The 23,779-nt window shown below is 36.9% G+C and overlaps 3 protein-coding genes and 1 pseudogene across 3 annotated transcripts; all 4 read left to right on the top strand.

The window, feature by feature from the left end:
- Positions 1 to 6,925: 6,925 nt before the first annotated feature.
- Positions 6,926 to 8,398, top strand: LOC149130979 (caspase-7-like). Its single transcript, XM_089342459.1, has one exon. It carries the CDS (start codon positions 7,085 to 7,087, stop codon positions 8,144 to 8,146), a length of 1,062 nt encoding a protein of 353 aa, XP_089198585.1. The 5' UTR covers positions 6,926 to 7,084; the 3' UTR covers positions 8,147 to 8,398.
- A 144-nt stretch (positions 8,399 to 8,542) lies between these two features.
- On the top strand, positions 8,543 to 10,121 carry LOC149130978 (caspase-7-like). Its single transcript, XM_089342457.1, has one exon. The coding sequence runs from the start codon at positions 8,811 to 8,813 to the stop codon at positions 9,870 to 9,872; it is 1,062 nt and encodes a 353-aa protein (XP_089198583.1). The 5' UTR covers positions 8,543 to 8,810; the 3' UTR covers positions 9,873 to 10,121.
- A 415-nt stretch (positions 10,122 to 10,536) lies between these two features.
- On the top strand, positions 10,537 to 11,847 carry LOC149130977 (caspase-7-like). The gene has a single exon (XM_089342458.1). The coding sequence runs from the start codon at positions 10,537 to 10,539 to the stop codon at positions 11,596 to 11,598; it is 1,062 nt and encodes a 353-aa protein (XP_089198584.1). The 3' UTR covers positions 11,599 to 11,847.
- A 413-nt stretch (positions 11,848 to 12,260) lies between these two features.
- Positions 12,261 to 13,897, top strand: LOC149130976 (uncharacterized; annotated as a pseudogene).
- The last annotated feature ends 9,882 nt before the right edge of the window (positions 13,898 to 23,779 follow it).

The raw sequence follows: 23,779 nt of genomic DNA, 5'->3' as shown, positions 1-23,779 counted from the left end.
ATATATATATATACATATATACATATATATATATATATATATATATATATATATACATATATATATATACATATATATATATACATATATATATATACATATATATATATACATATATATATATACATATATATATATACATATATATATATACATATATATATATACATATATATATATACATATATATATATATACATATATATATATATACATATATATATATATATATATATATATATATATATATATATATATATATATATATATATATATATATATATATATATATATATATATATATATATATATATATATATATATATATATATATATATATATATATATATATATATATATATATATATTCTTCAGTATATTTAATATATATATATATACACATATATATATATATATTAAATATACTGAAGAAAATTAAACAAACCCAGTGGTACCTACTTTAGCGCAGAATGTAAACAAACAAAACGGTCCTCACTGAAAAAACCGGGTCTCCACCAAAAAAATCCCCAAACAAAAACCATGCCTCATACACATCGTGACTTCCTAATACACCTCTCTATATTCTTAATATATTCACTATACACACTTATATACACATATATACATATACACACACATACATACATATATATATATATATATATATATATATATATATATATATATTTGTATTTATGTACTGGAGTATATTCCACTGATGAAGGCAGAGCATTATTATTTATGCAAAGCCAGAAATCCAGGATTTGGAATTATCTTTATTTTACTGGTTTATTTGGTCTTCGTCTTCGCTAATCGTGCCATGCGGACATTTATTGTGGTTTTAGAGTCAGGATATGACTGCTATTTTTTCAGCCTGGTGGTATCTCTCGATACCCTGTATTATAATTTTAAATATATATATATATATATATAGAGAGAGAGAGAGAGAGAGATTCAAGGTTGAATATGGTACTTATGCGTAGGCACCCGAATATCGTATCCCAAAAGGATAGGTGATCAAAATCAAAGAATAAGTAACACGGATTTCAAAGGTGATTGCAGTACGCACGTTTCATGCTACTCCAATTTATTTAAGTAATGCAAGCATTACATTAAATTGCAATATGAAGAGCAATCTTCAGCTGCATGAAAAATGCAGAAAATTACTGTAGAAAAGACATATTATAAATGTGGCAACATTTCAAATCCAAGTGGGAGGAAGAATACATAAAAATCCAAATGTGAGGAAGAATACATAAGTCCATCTTGACATAGCCGAGTCTATCAGGCTAGTAATTGATTCTAGACAAAAGTTTTAACTGTCTCAGATTTTATTGTTTCTTATCTAGTGGTGATAGCAAAGGGACAATTACTTCTAAAGAGAGGGAAGGTGTAAGCAGTATGCATGGACAAGGCTATAAAATGTATTAGAATCTAAAGGTTTCACTGGTTATAGTTGTATCAGGTCATTTTACTACTATCAAAGTGTTGAGGAATTACAGCCCTAGGTCAAATAGGTTTTTTACTTTTAGTCTGAATAGAGTAACAGTATAGTGGTACAGACAACAACAATACTCTAACCAATGTTTTCACAATAAGAGGTATGTTAATAAAATAAATAAAATGAGATGTAACTATTTTCCACAAAAATCATGAAATAATGTCAATATTGAATTTAGGGGCTCTGGATAGGGTGTAAAGTTTAAGGATATTAAGTATATTGGGTTCATGAAAACTATTTTGAATTATCTTTAAAAAATTTTAGCTGAAGGTAAGATAATGATACTATTTAGGAGACACATAGGTAAGCTTTATTTATATAATGTGAATAAAAGATAAAAATTATTATCGGATTTATATTAGTTTATAATAATGTGTTTACTAAGGTTTAAGGGACAGAAAAAAGAAAGGATGTTAGGAAATAACAAGGATATTCAATACAGGAATCTGATGATTGATTTAAGTAGATTAGATGTTAAGGCGAGAGATCAGGAATATATGTTATAAAGGTTCAATTACCAATATAAATATGTGCTAATTGATAGTCCTAGATGACCATAATAGAAGTAAAGTACTATAATCTGATAACTTTAGTTACTTAAATAAAAGGCCTATTTTTTAAAAAATTTAAAAGTGCGAGTAGAGCAGTGTACACATGATACCCTAAGGTCTAATCTATTATTGATTAGATTAGGATTGTTCCTAAGTTTAAAAATTTCATATATTTCCATAGAACACAATTCACATCCATATCTATTATTTCTATAAGGTTGAGCTTTTCTTATAATTTCCCATTTAAGGCTAAAATTGATACTATTATCTTTTAACTCCCAAATTTTACTTGCCATACTATTTGCCTTATGTCTAAGTCTAAACGAAGACTTATGGTTATATATTCTCTGTTTCAGGTTAATACTACATCCTATATAAATATAATTCTCTGTTCTAGTACTAATGATGCATCTGTACACTACGTTACGGGTGCAACAAAATCCAAATAAAGGACAATGGGACTTTTTTCTACTGTTGCACATGATGGGGTTATCAACCCCACCTATATTATTTCTAATATCTCTATTATTATTATTATTATTACTACAATTATTTACACTAATATCATTTATCAATTCTTCAATTCTATTATTAGGTATATATTGATTATTACCATCATTATTTAATTCATATCTTGATGTGCTATTAGTTGGACTTATTCTTTCCACGTTAGGCATATTGATATTATATGAACTAGGTCCTTGATCACTATTATTTCTATTGGAGTTGGGCCTATCATCAACTTCAGTTAAAACCGTAACGTCATTACTGATACATTCTAATTGTTGGTTGAAATTATGGTTGGTAGGACTAAGTATATTGTTACTATCTTCATAATTTCTTTCGCCATTGTTATTTTCACTTCTATTTGTATAATTATTAGTAGCATCACTATTGGTATTAGCTAGATTATTATGTGTATTCATATGACCACTATTCTTAACTTCATTTATTCTAGCTGACCTGATGTTCTTTTTGTTTAACCTAGCTATGATTGTACCTACATTAGGAAGGGTAGAGTAAGAAATTCTGATAGTATGACAGGAGAAGATTTTACTGTATCTGTGGGAAGAAGGGAAATTTTTTTTGTAAAATATTCATTAATTTTTTGTAAATATTTGTGGATATTGCACAGTTGAAGGGTATATTTAACCAGATAGAATTTTTATTTTTTCTCTTAAATTTATTGTGTGGGTGGGTATGGGGTGTGCTATGATTACTATTATTTCCCAGAACAATATATTATTATTGTGATTAGTAGTTCTTTTAGTTGTGGGATGTTTACTATTTTTATCATTTGATTCAACATTACTGTCTACTAACATAGGTTTATTACTAGTGTTAGCATATAGTTTACTATTAAAATGCACTTTATTACTTTTCTTATTAGTTAGATTTTTAGGTAAATAGGGTTGCTTTCTATTTGGTCCATTGCTATTACTACTTAAGTTATTAGGTCTGTTAAAACACCTATGATTATTATTATTATTATCATTATTATTGTTGTTATTGTTACCATGTGTACTATTATCCTTATTATTATTATTATTATCTGTATCAAGAAGAGATGTTCTACCAGGGTTAAGGAAAGCAATTTTGGGGGCATATCCAGCTTTAGACAAGGCCATATTATAGTAGCTAGAATTAGAATTAAATATATCAATGTTGGAAGATAATTTAGTAATTCTTTCAGAAATACTTTTAACTAAAGAATTTAATACATTAGGTGGATGATTGGATAATCTACTTACATATCTAGTAGTTTCATTTTCTTTTCTATATGGGTGGTATAATCTAGTTTCTATGTTGAGAGTGGTTTCAAAAAAATTTACAATTTTATTACCATATTCATAAGTAATGTCTAAGTTAAAACTTTTTTAAAATTTCCTAATTTTCTTTCTTATTCTCTCAATGAATGATTTGCTATTACTAGGGATGATGAATAAAGCATCATCTCTATATAGACCACCTTTTAGTTCAGGGATTTTTTTGTTTAAGCAATATAAGAGGTAAGTCCCCACTAGGTTTGTAACCTCAGCCGAATCGCTCGATCCCATTGGTATATCAAAATTTTCTGGGGTATATATATATATATATATATATATCAATATATTATAAATTAACTACCAACAAAAATAATTGGTAAGCTAACTCAAAAATTTATCACCAAAATAGCAGAAAAAAATGACAGTGAAGGTATGTAGACTCTTCAAGAATCAATCCTTTTGTATATATATATATACACACACACACACATATATATATATATATATATATATATATATATATATATATAGTCTGTTGTGTCTGGGGAGAGTCATTTTCTTATCGTGCCTTAAAATTTAACACACTCACCGTTAAAATTTCCACTTATTTTTTTATTTTCCTAAAATTTTCTTTGCGTCTTGCAAGTTACATGTTATAGGGTCACTTGGCCATGTAACATCTTAGCTTGTAAGTTACCTCATCATTTCGCATTTGTTTTGCTTTTATATGTTGATTCCCTGAAGATGAATATATGTGGAATTCCAGCTGCTCTTACTTCTTTTGAGGAGAGCTCTCATATATTTTGAAACATGTGTAGGAATTAAAGGAACTTTTATTTATATGTGTTTTGCTCCATTTATTGCTAATATTCATATATATATATATACATACATACATACATATATATATAAAGTTGTTGTATATTGTCAACTTAATGTGACAATCCCAATAAGGGAATATACTACTGCTGTTTAGCCCTAGGAAGCTGGACCGCTTCCTGTCGGCCTTGACACATTTACTGTGTCCTTATGTTTGCAAGGGGGAGACAAACTCCTCCACCCAGCCTAGCCAGCATTCAGGAATAATTAGAATGAGATTGGCTGATGAAAGGAACACAAATAAAAACGATACCGAGAGTACTATACTGGCAGCGCGAGACCAAACTTTGGCCATGAACTGGAGGGTCAACCTTAGGAATGAGAAAGGTGTATCCGCTGTGCCGCATCTGCAATGGAGTTGATGAAACCATTGCCAATATCACAAACGAATGACTTCAACTTGCCTCAAACCACTACAAGTTGTGGTAACACGATTTCCCAATACAAACAGATCAGGTGCTAGAGCATATAAGACCGGATCTGGTGGTTGTGAACACAAGTTTTCCAGGTGAGCCAGGTACACACAACATTAGACACCTCTTAATCACCTATCAAATTGATTGAAATCTCTTCTTTTTTCCATCCACTTCACAAAGGACCTCCTTTGGTTATGCACTTTGTTTCACCATAACGTGCTCGCATTTCTAACGTCCTACACACACACACACACATGTATGTATTTTCTTTTTTCTCTTACCTGTCCTGAATTATTTCTTTCCTTCTGTGTATGCTCGCATCTACTCGAACCTCATGCATTTTCTGTATGTTTATAAAAACGAACTCTCCGCTTTCCCTTCCCCGCACACTTAACAACGGTAGACTTTACATTATGCATCATGTTTTCTATTTGGGTAGCGTTCATTTTAGAATCTCTCAGAGACAAGGAGTGACGAAACAAATCGTTTCTTGGATTCTTTGTCAGGAATCGAAAATCTAACCTAGATTTTTCTTCCAGGCACTTTCAATTCTTCTTGGCATTAGGACTAAGAAATTTGTCAAGGTCAACCAACAACCTTAGGTAAATTCTGTTCTTATAAATCAACATTCTTAGTTAAAATACAGGTTAACAGAGATAAGCTAATTCATTTCCCATTCTATACCGATCCACATTCAACAATCCAACATGTATAACTACGAATCCTCTCAGAATATTCGGGAACAATCATTTTCGCTTTCAGACGACGCACTCTGAGTATTTTTAACAGACGCAGTTATTATCAAAGGTGTGCTCATTATGTCATTGTTATTTCCCCCTCAACACTGTAAAGCAGCCGACTACTACAGCCTTTTGTATTCTGACGGTAACATCGAATTAACAGGAAAATAAAATATGTTAGAAATAACTTCCTTCTTTCTCTTCATTTTAATGGCGCATATTTCGCTGACTCACGAAGATAAAATAATCTCAGTGTAACACGATCAGTTAGAACTATGTTAAATGCACATTTTCTAAAAGTATTCAGGTGAATGAATGTCTGAAACTACATACTTTTACATATTTCTTTGCTGTTGATTTCTAAGGGAAAAAATAACTCCGATTTACATCATCAGGAAGAAAACTATCTAGAAATCCGAAGAGAATTTGGATCTTTTTTAAAACGGGGGCCACATTTTTCATTAACAAAACACTTTGAAACTTGGAACACTGGTAGAATGTGTCATATAAAACATCTTTTTCTCTTAGTCTTCTTTAAAAAAAAAAGAAATCCATAAGTTATTCCATGTTAAAGTTGTCGTATTTCTGTAATTTCAACCAATCACTGACGTCCATTCAGCCGATATACATTAAGTGCCGACTACATAAACAAACGATTCTGAAACAATTAACCCTAACTCTAACCCTAACCCTAACCCTAGGGTCAGGGTTAGGGTTAAAGCAAATTTAAAATGAAAAAAGCAAATAAAACGAAGGTATGGAGATTAAATACGCTTTACATCGCTTAATCAGCCAAAGGAGTAAATATAAACAACTGAATACTTGTCAGTGATTGGTTGAAATTATCGAAATAAGACAATTTTTTACATGAAATAAATTCGAATACAAAAATATTTTTCTGTTCTATAACACAAAATAGATAAGTATACGAAGTTTGAAAGTCTTTCCGTACCAAAAACACTGCGTAAAACATTAATGAAAAATGTGGCCCCCGTTTTAAAATAGATCCGAGAATTTGATTGGTTGAAGGACACTTAACAAGAGCCATTGTAATAAATGTGTTTGTAAATAACGAGGCTTAGTTCATAAAGCCTTCCAACTGGTCAGACAACATTACACAATACGTTTATCTTCAAGAAACGGTGGACTGTTTTGCATTTTTCTTTTCCAGGTAATAATTGACAATTTTTACTGATTTATATTGTTTTAATATTTTGAATTTTATACAAACATGAGTGCTGAACAAGGACATCATATTTCTAAGGAACGATTTATGCAAATCCGAGTTGATTTTGTAAGACACGTGGACGATATCCAATCATTTTTAGATGAAGCTTTATCCAATGGTTTATTGATTGAGGGACATAGAAATGAAATAATGTCAAAAAGTAATCCTGACGACCAAATACGAAAGTTACATGATTATATATTTAAGAAACTTCCGAAGGTTTCAGATAAATTGATGTCAGCCTTGGAAAAGTCGAAACATATTAAGATATTTGATCTTTTAGACGAACAGACAGTCTACCCGATGAAGTTCAAACCACATGGTCGTGTTATATTAATAAATAATGTGAAATTTGACGATGCGAAGTATCCGGAGAGGCTCGGAAGCGAAAAGGATGTGGAGGGTATTACGAAACTTTTCACTGATTTCAATTTCGATGTTCATCCTCATCCTCATCCTAATAAAACAGCGAAAGAAATGAAAATAATAATTGAAGAAGCAGCTTCAAAAAGTACATCAGGTGAAGATTGTTTAGTTATGTTCTTGATGTCACATGGTGTTATAGGGAATATTATTGGAACTGATGGTAAGGAATTATCTTATTCCACTATTAATACAATTCTAAAGGAGAGTTCTCAGCTGAAAGACAAACCAAAACTCATTTATATAAATACTTGTCAAATTAAACCTAATAAGATTAATGTCACGAAAGATACCGACGCTTGTTTAACTAATAAAAATACTTGTCAAGTCAAAGATGACGCGGAATGTGAAACTAATTCAGAAAAGGAAGACGTGAAGCAATATTTCAACGTTCCAGATCTATATGTTACTTTTGCCACTGTTCCAGAAAACCTAGCTTTCCGAACTGAGGAAAGTGGTTCTGTTTTCATCAAAAGTTTACTCACTGTTTATGAAAGGAACAAAGAAAAATGTGACATCTCATCATTATCACCTGATATAAATTCACAAGTTTCTAAGGAAAGCAATAAGATTTCTGAGGATCAGGTTTCAAGTTGTTATTCCACCTTGAAGAAAAAAGTGATACTTCGAGCCACAGATTAACCACATTCCGTCCCTATTCTCTTCTATTTCTTTCATTAAAACATAAAGAAATTGAACAACAATGGTAGGTACGTTAAACCTTTACAAATTCGCCCCTATCCACAACGTAATCTGTCCTATTATTCCTCTTCACCTGACTAATAAATATTTCTGATTTCGGCACAAAACCAACAATTTAAAGACTTATCAGACACCATTCTCTGCAGAACTTTCTTTTATTTTATAAATACAAACGAAATTTCTTTTTAATTCCTTGAGAAGTTGCTGTTGTTTTATGCGATTGAAAACGAACTGGAATCCATTATATTCTGGTCAGATGCAAGGGAGGTAACTATAGCAGTCTAACGCCTCTACAGTAAAAAAATCCAAGTTGCTATACACTATATTAGCGGCTTTTGCTCCAACATGGCCTTGGTCGTGATGGCTTAAACGAAGCGAACCAGACTAGAAAGATCTCAGATCATTACATACGTATATTCATATTTATATGTGTATCTCTATATAAACATAATTGTCAGATTTAATGAAATTTCATTACACCGATCGTTTTTGCCTTTGCAAACCAGGAAGTGAAACGGTTGACTGTTAGGCTTTTTATTCCCGGAAAAAATTGATATTTTTTTACAGATTTATATTCTTTTAATACTCATAATTTTATATAAACATGAGCACTGAACAAGTACATCATATTTCTAAGCAACAATTTATGCAAATCCGAGTTGATTTTGTTCAACACATGGACGATATCAAATCGTTTTTAGATGAAGCTTTATCCAATGGTTTATTGATTGAGGGACATAGAAATGAAATAATGTCAAAAAGTAATCCTGACGACCAAATACGAAAGTTACATGATTATATATTTAAGAAACTTCCGAAGGTTTCAGATAAATTGATGTCAGCCTTGGAAAAGTCGAAACATATTAAGATATTTGATCTTTTAGACGAACAGACAGTCTACCCGATGAAGTTCAAACCACATGGTCGTGTTATATTAATAAATAATGTGAAATTTGACGATGCGAAGTATCCGGAGAGGCTCGGAAGCGAAAAGGATGTGGAGGGTATTACGAAACTTTTCACTGATTTCAATTTCGATGTTCATCCTCATCCTCATCCTAATAAAACAGCGAAAGAAATGAAAATAATAATTGAAGAAGCAGCTTCAAAAAGTACATCAGGTGAAGATTGTTTTGTTATGTTCTTGATGTCACATGGTGTTATAGGGAATATTATTGGAACTGATGGTAAGGAATTATCTTATTCCACTATTAATACAATTCTAAAGGAGAGTTCTCAGCTGAAAGACAAACCAAAACTCATTTATATAAATACTTGTCAAATTAAACCTAATAAGATTAATGTCACGAAAGATACCGACGCTTGTTTAACTAATAAAAATACTTGTCAAGTCAAAGATGACGCGGAATGTGAAACTAATTCAGAAAAGGAAGACGTGAAGCAATATTTCAACGTTCCAGATCTATATGTTACTTTTGCCACTGTTCCAGAAAACCTAGCTTTCCGAACTGAGGAAAGTGGTTCTGTTTTCATCAAAAGTTTACTCACTGTTTATGAAAGGAACAAAGAAAAATGTGACATCTCATCATTATCACCTGATATAAATTCACAAGTTTCTAAGGAAAGCAATAAGATTTCTGAGGATCAGGTTTCAAGTTGTTATTCCACCTTGAAGAAAAAAGTGATACTTCGAGCCACAGATTAACCACATTCCGTCCCTATTCTCTTCTATTTCTTTCATTAAAACATAAAGAAATCGAACAACAATGGTAGGTACGTTAAACCTTTACAAATTCGCCCCTATCCACAACGTAATCTGTCCTATTATTCCTCTTCACCTGACTAATAAATATTTCTGATTTCGGCACAAAACCAACAATTTAAAGACTTATCAGACACCATTCTCTGCAGAACTTTCTTTTATTTTATAAATACAAACGAAATTTCTTTTTAATTCCTTGAGAAGTTGCTGTTGTTTTATGCGATTGAAAACGAACTGGAATCCATTATATTCTGGTCAGATGCAAGGGAGGTAACTATAGCAGTCTAACGCCTCTACAGTAAAAAAATCCAAGTTGCTATACACTATATTAGCGGCTTTTGCTCCAGCATGGCCTTGGTCGTGATGGCTTAAACGAAGCGAACCAGACTAGAAAGATCTCAGATCATTACATACGTATATTCATATTTATATGTGTATCTCTATATAAATATAATTGTCAGATTTAATGAAATTTCATTACACCGATCGTTTTTGCCTTTGCAAACCAGGAAGTGAAACGGTTGACTGTTAGGCTTTTTATTCCCGGAAAAAATTGATATTTTTTTACAGATTTATATTCTTTTAATACTCATAATTTTATATAAACATGAGCACTGAACAAGTACATCATATTTCTAAGCAACAATTTATGCAAATCCGAGTTGATTTTGTTCAACACATGGACGATATCAAATCGTTTTTAGATGAAGCTTTATCCAATGGTTTATTGATTGAGGGACATAGAAATGAAATAATGTCAAAAAGTAATCCTGACGACCAAATACGAAAGTTACATGATTATATATTTAAGAAACTTCCGAAGGTTTCAGATAAATTGATGTCAGCCTTGGAAAAGTCGAAACATATTAAGATATTTGATCTTTTAGACGAACAGACAGTCTACCCGATGAAGTTCAAACCACATGGTCGTGTTATATTAATAAATAATGTGAAATTTGACGATGCGAAGTATCCGGAGAGGCTCGGAAGCGAAAAGGATGTGGAGGGTATTACGAAACTTTTCACTGATTTCAATTTCGATGTTCATCCTCATCCTCATCCTAATAAAACAGCGAAAGAAATGAAAATAATAATTGAAGAAGCAGCTTCAAAAAGTACATCAGGTGAAGATTGTTTTGTTATGTTCTTGATGTCACATGGTGTTATAGGGAATATTATTGGAACTGATGGTAAGGAATTATCTTATTCCACTATTAATACAATTCTAAAGGAGAGTTCTCAGCTGAAAGACAAACCAAAACTCATTTATATAAATACTTGTCAAATTAAACCTAATAAGATTAATGTCACGAAAGATACCGACGCTTGTTTAACTAATAAAAATACTTGTCAAGTCAAAGATGACGCGGAATGTGAAACTAATTCAGAAAAGGAAGACGTGAAGCAATATTTCAACGTTCCAGATCTATATGTTACTTTTGCCACTGTTCCAGAAAACCTAGCTTTCCGAACTGAGGAAAGTGGTTCTGTTTTCATCAAAAGTTTACTCACTGTTTATGAAAGGAACAAAGAAAAATGTGACATCTCATCATTATCACCTGATATAAATTCACAAGTTTCTAAGGAAAGCAATAAGATTTCTGAGGATCAGGTTTCAAGTTGTTATTCCACCTTGAAGAAAAAAGTGATACTTCGAGCCACAGATTAACCACATTCCGTCCCTATTCTCTTCTATTTCTTTCATTAAAACATAAAGAAATCGAACAACAATGGTAGGTACGTTAAACCTTTACAAATTCGCCCCTATCCACAACGTAATCTGTCCTATTATTCCTCTTCACCTGACTAATAAATATTTCTGATTTCGGCACAAAACCAACAATTTAAAGACTTATCAGACACCATTCTCTGCAGAACTTTCTTTTATTTTATAAATACAAACGAAATTTCTTTTTAATTCCTTGAGAAGTTGCTGTTGTTTTATGCGATTGAAAACGAACTGGAATCCATTATATTCTGGTCAAATGCAAGGGAGGTAACTATAGCAGTCTAACGCCTCTACAGTAAAAAAATCCAAGTTGCTATACACTATATTAGCGGCTTTTGCTCCAGCATGGCCTTGGTCGTGATGGCTTAAACGAAGCGAACCAGACTAGAAAGATCTCAGATCATTACATACGTATATTCATATTCATATGTGTATCTCTATATAAACATAATTGTCAGATTTAATGAAATTTCATTACACCGATCGTTTTTGCCTTTGCAAACCAGGAAGTGAAACGGTTGACTTAGGCTTTTTATTCCCGGAAAAAATTGATATTTTTTTACAGATTTATATTGTTTTAATACTCATAATTTTATATAAACATGAGCACTGAACAAGTACATCATATTTCTAAGCAACAATTTATGCAAATCCGAGTTGATTTTGTTCAACACATGAACGATATCAAATCGTTTTTAGATGAAGCTTTATCCAATGGTTTATTGATTGAGGGACATAGAAATGAAATAATGTCAAAAAGTAATCCTGACGACCAAATACGAAAGTTACATGATTATATATTTAAGAAACTTCCGAAGGTTTCAGATAAATTGATGTCAGCCTTGGAAAAGTCGAAACATATTAAGATATTTGATCTTTTAGACGAACAGACAGTCTACCCGATGAAATTCAAACCACATGGTCGTGTTATATTAATAAATAATGGGAAATTTGACGATGAGCAGGCATACAATGAAAGGTTCGGAAGCGACAAGGATGTGGAGGGTATTACGAAACTTTTCACTGCTTTCAATTTCGATGTTCAACTTTATTCTAATAAAACGGCCGAGTAAATGGAAGACATAATTCTAAAAGAAGCTGCAGAAAGTACAGCCTGTGAAGATTGTCTCGTTATGGGGTTTTAGGGAATATTGTTGGAACTGATGGTAAGGAATTATCTTATTCCACTATTAATACAATTCTTAAAAAGAATACCTTAGCTTAAAGACAAACCAAAACTCGTTTATATAAATACTTGTCAAATTAAACCTGATGAGAATAATTCCACGAAAGACATCAACGTTCGTGAAACTAATTCTGAAAAAGAAGATGTCAAGCAATATTTCCATGTTGCAGACCTTCGTGTTACTTTTGTCACCATTCCAGAAAGCAAGGCGGATCTTGTTCAAAACGGGGGCACCAGTATTTTCTTAACGAAACACTTTGAAACTTGGGACACTGGTAGAATGTGTCATATAAAACATCTTTTTCTCTTAGTCTTCTTAACAAAAAAACGTACATCGCAAGTTATTTCATGTTAAAGTTGTCGTATTTCTGTAATTTCAACCAATCACTGACGTCCATTCAGACGTAAAAATTAAGTGCTGACTACGTAAAGAAACGATTCTCGGCGGTGATAAAATTATTATTTCCTTGTCAAAAAATGGCTGAAGCGCATTGGCAGTAGCTAATAAACCTTTCTATTATAGGCACAAGGCATGGTTTTTGAGGGAAGGAGCAAGTCGGTTAGGGTTAGGGAAAACGAACACACGTGTGTTGCCTCTGAATATTTTTATTATGATCACGAAGGATCGAAAACACAGACGGGTACAATACAGGACAAACAAATGAACAAGATGTGCGAGTTCTATGATATTATTTTTTAAAAATTACGATAGTCTTAATATGTACAATATATGTTCATTGACTTTTTTTTTTTTTCCTCTTTCAATTATACAGGCATATATATGCGTATACACACACACATCCATACACACATATATACATATATATATATATATATATATATATATATATATATATATATATATACACACATATACACACATATATATATACATACATACACATATACACACATATATATACACATACATATACATACATACACACACATCCATACCTACACATACACACGCATATACCTAAACACGTATATAAAATAACAAAAAGATTGGGTTTTTCAACCCGGCAGCCTATAATAAATTTGTTTAAAACATGTTCTTGAAATAGTCTTTCTTTATAATCCTCTTCGGCCACCCTCGCGTAGCGGTATTTATCGTCCTCCGTACCACTTTTGAAGAACTTTATGCGAGGGTGGGCCTTTGTGTATTTTACCACCTTCTCGTTCTTCATGTTTATGGCTACTATCCTGTCGTTTTTTTTACAGCTTGCCTTTTATTATTTTCGATGATTAGTTTGGGTGACTTACACCCACCTTTTTCACCACTTCCTTCCATCTCTGCTCATATACTCTGGCTGACAGGGTTCTCTTTTCCAGCCCTATCTTGCTCTTCAGATGGTATTTGAAGTAATTCAGCAATCCAGGCCGGACATGTAGGACCCTGTCCCCAAACCTTCCATTCTTGTCCTCCATATGCACTCTTTCAATACTGCTACCGTACAGAAAAAGCAAGCCTCACCTTCCTTTGAGAGTCCAGTTGGCGGTATCATCTTTATCATAGACCCAGCCGACAGCTGTACTCGTCCCAGATGCGACAACACGTGTTCTACATAAATTATCAAGCTGGAGAGCTGCCGACAATGTACAAAAGCGTGTAGAACAGTTTCACTGTCCCGCTCGCATCTTGGACATGTCGGTGGCACTGCTAAACCATGCCTGGATAACTTCTCGCGAACAGGTAGAGCATTCCTGTAACACTGCCAAGTCAGAGATTTTTGGAAATTATCCATGTACTCCGACTTGAAGGTTTTACTAAACAGTGCAGTAAGTTGGTTCTCGTCGAACCCCAGAGCCTCTCCTAGGACGTCATCGTTTTTGCCCTCCACTAGCCCTCTGTAGAACACCGAGGTGGTATTCCCAGAGCCTCTCCTAGGACGTCTTGTGGATAAACCAGAGTGCCTGACGGCACTCCTTCTGCCATAAAGTCAAATTACGTCTTTTAATGAGACCGGGTTTAAATCTTTCCAGCGAGGCCGGTCGCGGCAAGAACTCCTCCGCCAACGGACTCCACACCTTATCACCCTCCAGGTGGCACCAGAGATGTCTCAGCCTCAACGCATGTCTGCGCATCATTAGCCAGGGCATCCCCAAACCACCCTTTAGCGGTTCCTGGCAGCACACGGAGCGCCTCACAAATGGCTTTCCCCCCCTCCACAAAAAGTGGAAGAGGAGTCTTACCAGCTTGTTTAGCCAACAATCAGGGCAAGGCACAACGGACAGGCGGTAGGTGATTACAGATGCTATAAACACCTGCACCACCTCCACTCTACCCTTCAAGGACAGAAACCTTTCGGACCACTTCCAAACTATGGCCTCCACCTTGTTCACTACCTCGCTCCAATTCTTCTCCGTCTGGGAGTCTGAACCAAACCAGACTCCAAGCAACTTAACAGGACCATCTGTCCAGTGTCCAACGACACTGGACGATAACGGCTTGTTCCTCCAGGTGCCGAGGCGCAAACCGATGGACTTGTCCTTGTTAACTTTTGCTCCTGCCACCGCTTCGTATCTTCGGAGAGCCTCTTCTACACGAGGTAGTTGTGCTTCTTTAGACACGATGAGAGTGACGTGGTGCGCATAAGCAGTAGTGAACTTACCGCATCCAATCTCATTAGGGATGTCACCCAACTTCTCCAGCCTCCGCAACAATGGCTCCAGGGCCAAGACGTACAGGACCGGGGATAGGGGACACCCCTGACGAACAGACCGCATGACCGAAAACGGCTCCGTTAGGTAACCGTTTATCTGGACGGTGGACTTGATGCCGCTGTACATAGCGGAGATCCACCCGCGAAAGCCTGGGCTCAGCCCAGCTGCTTCAAGGACAGCCCCCAGGTACCGATGGTCTACCCTATCGAAAGCTTTACTTTGGTCTAAGTGGACCAATGCCCCTCCTTTACCGGTTAATTTCCCAACCCTGTCTAATGCTATCCCCCTTGCTTGGGTCCTTCTGGATCAGCGTCACAACTCCCCGGCTTACAGAACTGGGAATCCTCCCATTCTGCTGCCAGTTTGTATAGACGCCTGCCAGGACCTCCCCAAACAAGTCCGGCATTAAACGATAGAACTCATAGGGCAGACCATCCAGTCCCGGAGCCTTTTCCGCGACGCATCCGGCCAGCACCTCTCTTACCTCCGCGGGAGTGATCGGGCCCTCACAGCATTCCGTCTCACGCGCCGAGAGTCGAGGCCCGCCAGCTAGGAAATCCCTTAAGGGCTCCCAGCGCTCAAGCGGACCGCTCTCCCCGAACACCCGAGCGAAATGCTGGTGAAGTGCCTTTTGCATCTCCTCCTGTCCATAGACCCTGCGCCCCTGCTCGTCAGTTAAAGACTTAATGCAGGACTTCTTGCCCTTCTGACTCTCCACATGACGAGCCCATCTGGCTACGTTGATACCTTCTCGTTTCCCAGCGCGTACTTTAGCTCTGACTCGGCACGCTTCGTGTTTGGCATTGAGGTGTCGGTACAAGACTGTTCTCGCTGCTGTCACTTTGGATGCGGAGCCAGCTTCCATTGCCTCATCTAGACTCTTGACTAAGTCACCCTCTATTCTATTCCTGTCTAAACTTAGCTGATTGCTAAATCTAATGGACTCAAGACGGATGGCTCTCTTGAGGGCGTGCCACCATCTATTATTAATGATGGTGCCACATAATGCCCTCTGCACTAACTCCTTAATCCGGGTACGAAAAGTTAAACAAGTCAAAATAGACTTGTTCATTTTCCAATACCCGGGTCCCTGTTTATGACACTTATCTATATGTACCTCACACGTCACAAGTTTATGATCCGAGTAAGGCACAATACAAAAATGTGGACAGCTAAAACTATTCTTATCTCTTTCCCTAACAAAAATTCTGTCTATGTACGATCTGAGTGAGCCGTCGTTATTACTCCACGTCCACTGTGGAACGCTCTCTAGTAGACCCTTGAGGCAAGGATTCCCTTTCCTATCAGTGGTGCCTACACTATCGACGCGCGCATCGAGAATAGTGTTGAAGTCCCCTAGCAAAACTATGGTTTTAGACATCAATAGAAAGTACTCCAGGTTCCGAAAAAAATCCGACCGCCCCTGTCCGTTAGGAGCATAGGCAGCCACCAACCTGAAGGACTGCTTACTTTCATGTGTCACATCTAGGACGACCAGCCTACCTTCTGGGTCCAGAAAGACAGTACGAATCTGTAACTCCAAGTCCTCCTTAAAAAGAACCACCACGCCTGCACCTCCCCTCCGGCTCGGCGAAATAAATTTCTCGTAGCCATTGAGGAGGGGTGAGAACGCCCCAGGTCCTTCCAACTTGGACTCGGTGATCACAGCCACATCTATTCTATGTGAAATGAGGTCGTCCAGAAAACAAGCTTGTTTCCATTTCGACCTCATTCCACGCACATTTAAACTACCCAACTTAATCATCGGAAAAAATAAGGGTAAAAGTAAGCACTTACGGTTGTGAGAGGGAGCATGGCACTTTTTGTTTGCCATCCTCCCCTACTCCTTCCGCTTCTACTGGGCCCTTTTTCGGGGTTGCCACCGGGCTCTGGGTTGGGGTGGCTGCCGGGCTGACAATCAATCTGCCTTCCTTGACGTCATTGGAGACGTCTATTATAAATTTGTTTAAAACATGTTCTTGAAATAGTCTTTCTTTATAATCCTCTTCGGCCACCCTCGCGTAGCGGTATTTATCGTCCTCCGTACCACTTTTGAAGAACTTTATGCGAGGGTGGGCCTTTGTGTATTTTACCACCTTCTCGTTCTTCATGTTTATGGCTACTATCCTGTCGTTTTTTTTACAACCTTTCAAAACAGGGTTAGTGGGGGTCTTAAAATTCTGCCCTATGAGTGTTGTACCAGCGGGATAGGTGTGGGAGGTTTTTTTTTGTGTGTTTGGGGAGGGGAGTCTGGAGTGGATTGCGTCTTCCTTTTGTTTGTAACAGTTTTAAATGCCGTTTGTGTTGGTTCGTTTTCCTCCTCCGTCACCATTTTCTCAGACGTCCTCACGCTTACTCGCTCCTGCTGCTTTCCACTGCAACTGTGACTGTTGACTCTCTTCTTCCCTCGTCCACTTTCGCAGGAGCGTCGCCACTCGCTTTAATGGTGTTTTGTTTATTTTTTGTGCAAGCTGAGCGAACGTGACCCTTCTGTCCACACTTGAAACATCTGGGTCTCCGTCCCTCAACTGACACGCGAATGGTATGTCCCTCCCCCACAGACACCCTGTCGGGCAAATTTTCCAGAGTATTGTTCTCCGCTTGGACAATCATCTCAAGCGCCTGACCTTTCCAACCGGTTGCTTTCCTTCTCCTTGTGCTTAAAATTTCTATATTTTCTTCCACGTCGAAGATTACGGCCGCTGCCGCCCACATTACGTCATACCTATATGGTATGTCTTCTACAGTTACATGTGCTGTTCGTTTTCCCATGTAAGTGGGCAGCAGCATAATTAGTTCTGTTTTCAAGGTTTCTGTCGAACCCCCTTTGCCACTTCCGCCGACTCGAAGTGAACTTCGATAGTTGCACTTCTTGTACCGCGGTTTACATGAATGACTTTCGACCAAATTGGCGCCAAACACAGCTCCACCAGTTCATTACGCGCCTCTGCAATTTTTTTTTTCCTTAATGTTGAATACCTTGTATACCACAATTTTTTCCTTAATTGCGTTGACTGCCTCGGGTGGTGGAATTAGCTTCGTTTCACCATCCACCTTTTGTACATATTTCCGGTATGTATACAGACTTTCTTTTGACATTTTTATTTCAATGGAGTCACCTCCAACGGCCTGTGCAAAACTTGGTTTTCCTTTGGAAACACTTTTACATACTCTTTCTTCCTCCATGGGAAGGACACTTTCCGCTACAATTAGAGTAGCCATATTTGTCAAAAGACAAACACAAGTAAAGTTTTTTACATGGAATTTTTTCGCCCCGTAGGGCGAAAATAACTGTATACCAACAGTTATTTAAACAGTTGTACAATACAGAGAGTTAGACAGACACGAACTCACACCGCAACAGCAAACAAAATCTCGATGGAAAAATTAATATATCCTCCTTAGCACAAGAAAAAGACGTGTGTTGCCTCTGCAAAATGTCAGAAGTAATGGAGATTAAATACGCTTTACACCGCTTAAAGTGCCAAAGGAGTAAGTATAAACAGCTGAATACTTGTCAGTGATTGGTTGAAATTATCGAAATAAGACAATTTTTTACATGAAATAAATCCGAATACAAAATTTTTTTTCTGTTCTATAACACAAAATAGATAAGTATACGAAGTTTGAAAGTCTTTCCGTACCAAAAACACTACGTAAAACATAAATGAAAACTGGTGCCCCCGTTTTGAACAAGATCCGAAAAGTGTGACATCTCATTATCTAAAACAAATAAATTCACAAGTGGCTAAGATAGACGATCAGATTCTTAAGGATCAGGGTTCTAAGCATCAGTGTTCTAAGGATCAGACTTCTAAGGATCAGGGTTCTAAGCATCAGTGTTCTAAGGATCAGACTTCTAAGGATCAGGGTTCTAAGCATCAGTGTTCAAAGGATCAGACTTCCAAGGATCAGACTGCTAAGGTTTTAAGTAATTATTCCACTTTAAAGAGAAAGGTGATACTTTCAGTCACAGACTAACCAAATTCCGTCCCTATTCTCTCTTCTTGTTTGATTCAAATATAAGGAAATTGAAGAACAATGGTATGTATATTAATTGCTTATATATATATATTTACATATATATATATATATTTACATATATATATTATATTTACATATATATATATATATTATATTTACATATATATATATATATATATATATATATATATATATTTACATATATATATATATATATATATATATATATATATATTTACATATATATATATATATATATATATATATTTACATATATATATATATATATATATATATATATATTTACATATATATATATATATATATATATATATATATATATTTACAAGAATAAGGGCAGGGAATCGTCAATTAATAATTAACAATTTTGCCAAGTAGTTCAGTATGAAAAAACCTTTATCGGTAAAACTATTTATCATCATAAATATACAGGGATTTGCATTGAGTTGCTTCTCCAACATACTGAAAATTTAGATATTTACATATATATATATATATATTTACATCACTGTAGGAGAGAGAATAGTGATGTTGTAGGAGAGAAATGTGTTCGCATGGATGATGGTACGCTTGCATTAAATGAGGATGCAAAGAAAGAGGTCCGGAGATGCCACTACGATAGATTGCTTAATAAAGAGAATGAATGGGAGAAAGAGAGCCTGCCGTATGTCGACCCAATAGAGGGACCAGCTATCCGAGTTGATAGTACCAGGGTAGATAAAGCAATTAAGAGTATGAAGACCGGGAAAGCCCCCGGCCCATCAGGAATCACTGCAGAGATGCTCAAAATATCTGGCAGTGTTGGCTATAGCCTAGTCACCCGTATTACGAACCAGGTGATACACGAAGGAGTCATACCCAATGACTGGTGTAGCAGCATCATAGTCAACTGCTACAAAGGTAAAGGTGCGCTTTAGATACAAATAATTACAGAGGCATCAAGCTGTTAGATCAGGTTATAAAAGTTACAGAGAGGGTCATAGCCCAACTAATTAGGGAGCGAATCAATTTAGATGAGATGCAGTTTGGGTTCGTGCCAGGTAAAAGCACTACTGATGCCTTATTTCTAGTGAGACAGTTGCAGGAGAAATACCTAGCTAAGGATAAACCTCTGTACCTGGCTTTCGTTGACATGGAGAAAGCCTTTGACAGGGTCCCCCGATCCCTTATCTGGTGGTCAATGAGGAAACTTGGGATAGAAGAATGGTTAGTGAGAGCTGTGCGAGCCATGTACAGAGATGCTGCCAGTAAGGTGAGGGTTGGAAATGAGTACAGCAATGAATTCCGGGTAGAGATAGGGGTCCACCAAGGTTCCGTCCTCAGCCCCCTCTTATTTATCATAGTCCTCCAGGCAATCACAGAGGAGTTCAAGACAGGTTGCCCCTGGGAGCTCCTCTATGCTGATGACCTTGCCCTAATTGCGGAGTCACTATCAGAACTAGAGGAGAAGTTTCAGGTGTGGAAGCAAGGTCTAGAACTGAAGGGCCTTAGAGTCAACCTAGCTAAAACCAAAATCCTAATAAGTAGGAAGGTAGATAAAACACAAACCCCTTCAGGTAGATGGCCCTGCTCAGTATGTAGAAAAGGAGTAGGTAGTAACTCTATAAGATGTACCCGGTGCAAGCTATGGACACATAAGAGGTGCAGCAACATCAAAGGCAGGTTAACTAGCAAGTTAGTTTTTGTTTGTGGCAGATGTTCAGGTGCAATAAAGACTGTAAACAAACACGAAACAACTTCTATCTCATTCCAGGGTGAAAAACTAGAGGTAGTCGATAGCTTCCGCTATCTGGGCGACCAAATTAGTAGTGGGGGTGGGTGCGCTGAAAGTGTAGCTGCTAGAATAAGAATAGCCTGGGCAAAGTTTAGAGAGCTCTCACCCCTGCTGGCGACAAAGGGACTCTCACTCAGAGTAAAAGGCAGACTGTATGACGCATGCGTACGAACAGCCATGCTACATGGCAGTGAAACATGGGCTGTAACTGCTGAGGACATACGTAAGCTCGCAAGGAATGAAGCCAGTATGCTCCGTTGGATGTGTAATGTCAATGTGAATACCCGTCAGAGTGTAAGTATCTTGAGAGAAAAGCTGAACATTAGAAGCATTAGTTGTGGCGTGCAAGAGAGACGATTGCGCTGGTATGGACATGTGGTGAGAATGGATGAGGATAGCTGCGTGAAAAAGTGCCACACCCTAACAGTTGAGGGAACCCGTGGAAGAGGTAGGCCCAGGAAGACCTGGGCTGAGGTGGTGAGGCAAGACCTTCGTACATTGGGCCTCACCGAGGCGATGACTACTGACCGAGACCTTTGGAAATGTGCTGTGCGTGAGAAGACCCGGCAAGCCAAGTAAGATCGTTGCCAGTGCCCTTGGACTGGTTCTTGTGCGGGTGGCACATGAGATGCACCATTTTGAGCGTGGCCGTTGCCAGTACCGCCTGACTGGCTCCCGTAGGATTTTCGAGCGAGATCGTTGCCAGTGCCCCTGGACTGGTTTGTACGGGTGGCACATAAAAGACACCATTTCGAGCGTGGCCGTTTTCGTGCGGGTGACACGTAAAAGCACCCACTACACTCTCTGAGTGGTTGGCGTTAGGAAGGGCATCCAGCTGTAGAAACTCTGCCAAATTAGACTGGAGCCTGGTGTTGCCATCCGGTTTCACCAGTCCTCAGTCAAATCGTCCAACCCATGCTAGCATGGAAAGCGGACATTAAACGATGATGATGATGATGATGATATATATATATATATATATATATATATATATTTACATATATATATATATACATATTTACATATATATATACTGCCAAGATCAACATCCTCGTAACAGACTTAGTTAGAGTAATGAGGAATGTACCCCCACTATACCAACCACAGGAACGACAACAACACATCCAGCACTATATATTCTGAATGCAACGTTCCGGATACACACAACATGATAGAATCAGGGTGTACAATGGAGCAAAAACAAAATTCGAACGCATCCTAAGAGATGATGAAAACGGTACATGCCCCCTATACCGCAACAAGTTCTGGAATAGGTTAGAGAGGGACGCCAACAAAAGAAATAAGACCGACACTTGGTATGATAACAAGAAGTTTCACAGTGTGATGTTTGTTGATGCTACACCGAAGAGCATATTAAGTAAGGCATTCAAGAAAATCCTGCACGCAACTGGCCTTAAGATCAAAGTTGTAGAAAAGACAGGTAGGACTATCAAATCTGAGTTATGTAAATCATATCTGTTTGATAGAATCATCTGTCAAAATAATTGTGCAGTATGTTCTACAAACCCACACGTGAACTGCAAAACCAAGAACACTGTATACCAAATTAAGTGCCAAGAAGGAGCTTGCGCGACTAACCCAGAGTCATACATTGGTGAGACCTCTAGGAGTATCAATGATAGGTTCAAAGAACACCTGGACAACTACATTGAAAAGAAACCCAATTCCATCTTCTATCAGCATGCTGTAGACTGCCACGAGGGCTCCTTAGGGAGTCTTAAATTAAACATCTTGTCCAAACATCCCACTGATGCATTGCTGAGACAGGTCACGGAAGCTGTCTGTATACAGGAGTACAAACCCTCTCTCAACTGTAAATCCGAGTGGGGTGACATCCAGATTCCACACGGGAGTACACCTCTATAGTCACCCTTCTTTCTCTTTTACACGTGGAATTCCTTTCCATACATACATGTTGAGATGCATAATACATACATATATGTTATTATATATAACCGTATGAGCGTATATAGTTTGATGTGTGTGTGCACATGTATGTATGTGTTGTGCGTTGTGTATGTGACTATGAGTATGTGCATGCATGGGCGTATGAGTGTGTGTAGATACATCTATGTGCGGTATGTTTATGGAGGAGAAAAAAAAATGCATATTTGAATTTTAACCGTTATCCTTGTATTAGTGTCATACATATTTGTATATATGTATGTGTGTGTTTGTTTTCCATGGGTTCACCAATGTATGACTGCGAACCCATGGAAAACAAACCTCACCCAGCTATTCTGATTATATGTCTGTGCACACGTTTGAATGTGGTGTGTGCCAGAGGGTTTGCAAATCCAATGGGGGTCTTAAAAGACATGTTAGGATCCACAATGAGCAGAACTTACTTGCAGGTATTGGTAGTGCAAATCAGAGGTGCAATCTGTGTGGGTGTTTTTTCAAAACACTGTCTGGTTTAAAAAGCCACATCAGACGCCATGAAAGGGCTAAGGTGTAGGTGCAGGAGG

The sequence above is a fragment of the Octopus bimaculoides genome, chromosome 26 (assembly GCF_046866305.1).
Source record: "Octopus bimaculoides isolate indiv1 chromosome 26, ASM4686630v1, whole genome shotgun sequence".
Lineage (NCBI taxonomy): Eukaryota > Metazoa > Mollusca > Cephalopoda > Octopoda > Octopodidae > Octopus > Octopus bimaculoides.
This window is presented reverse-complemented; position numbering and strand designations above follow the sequence as displayed.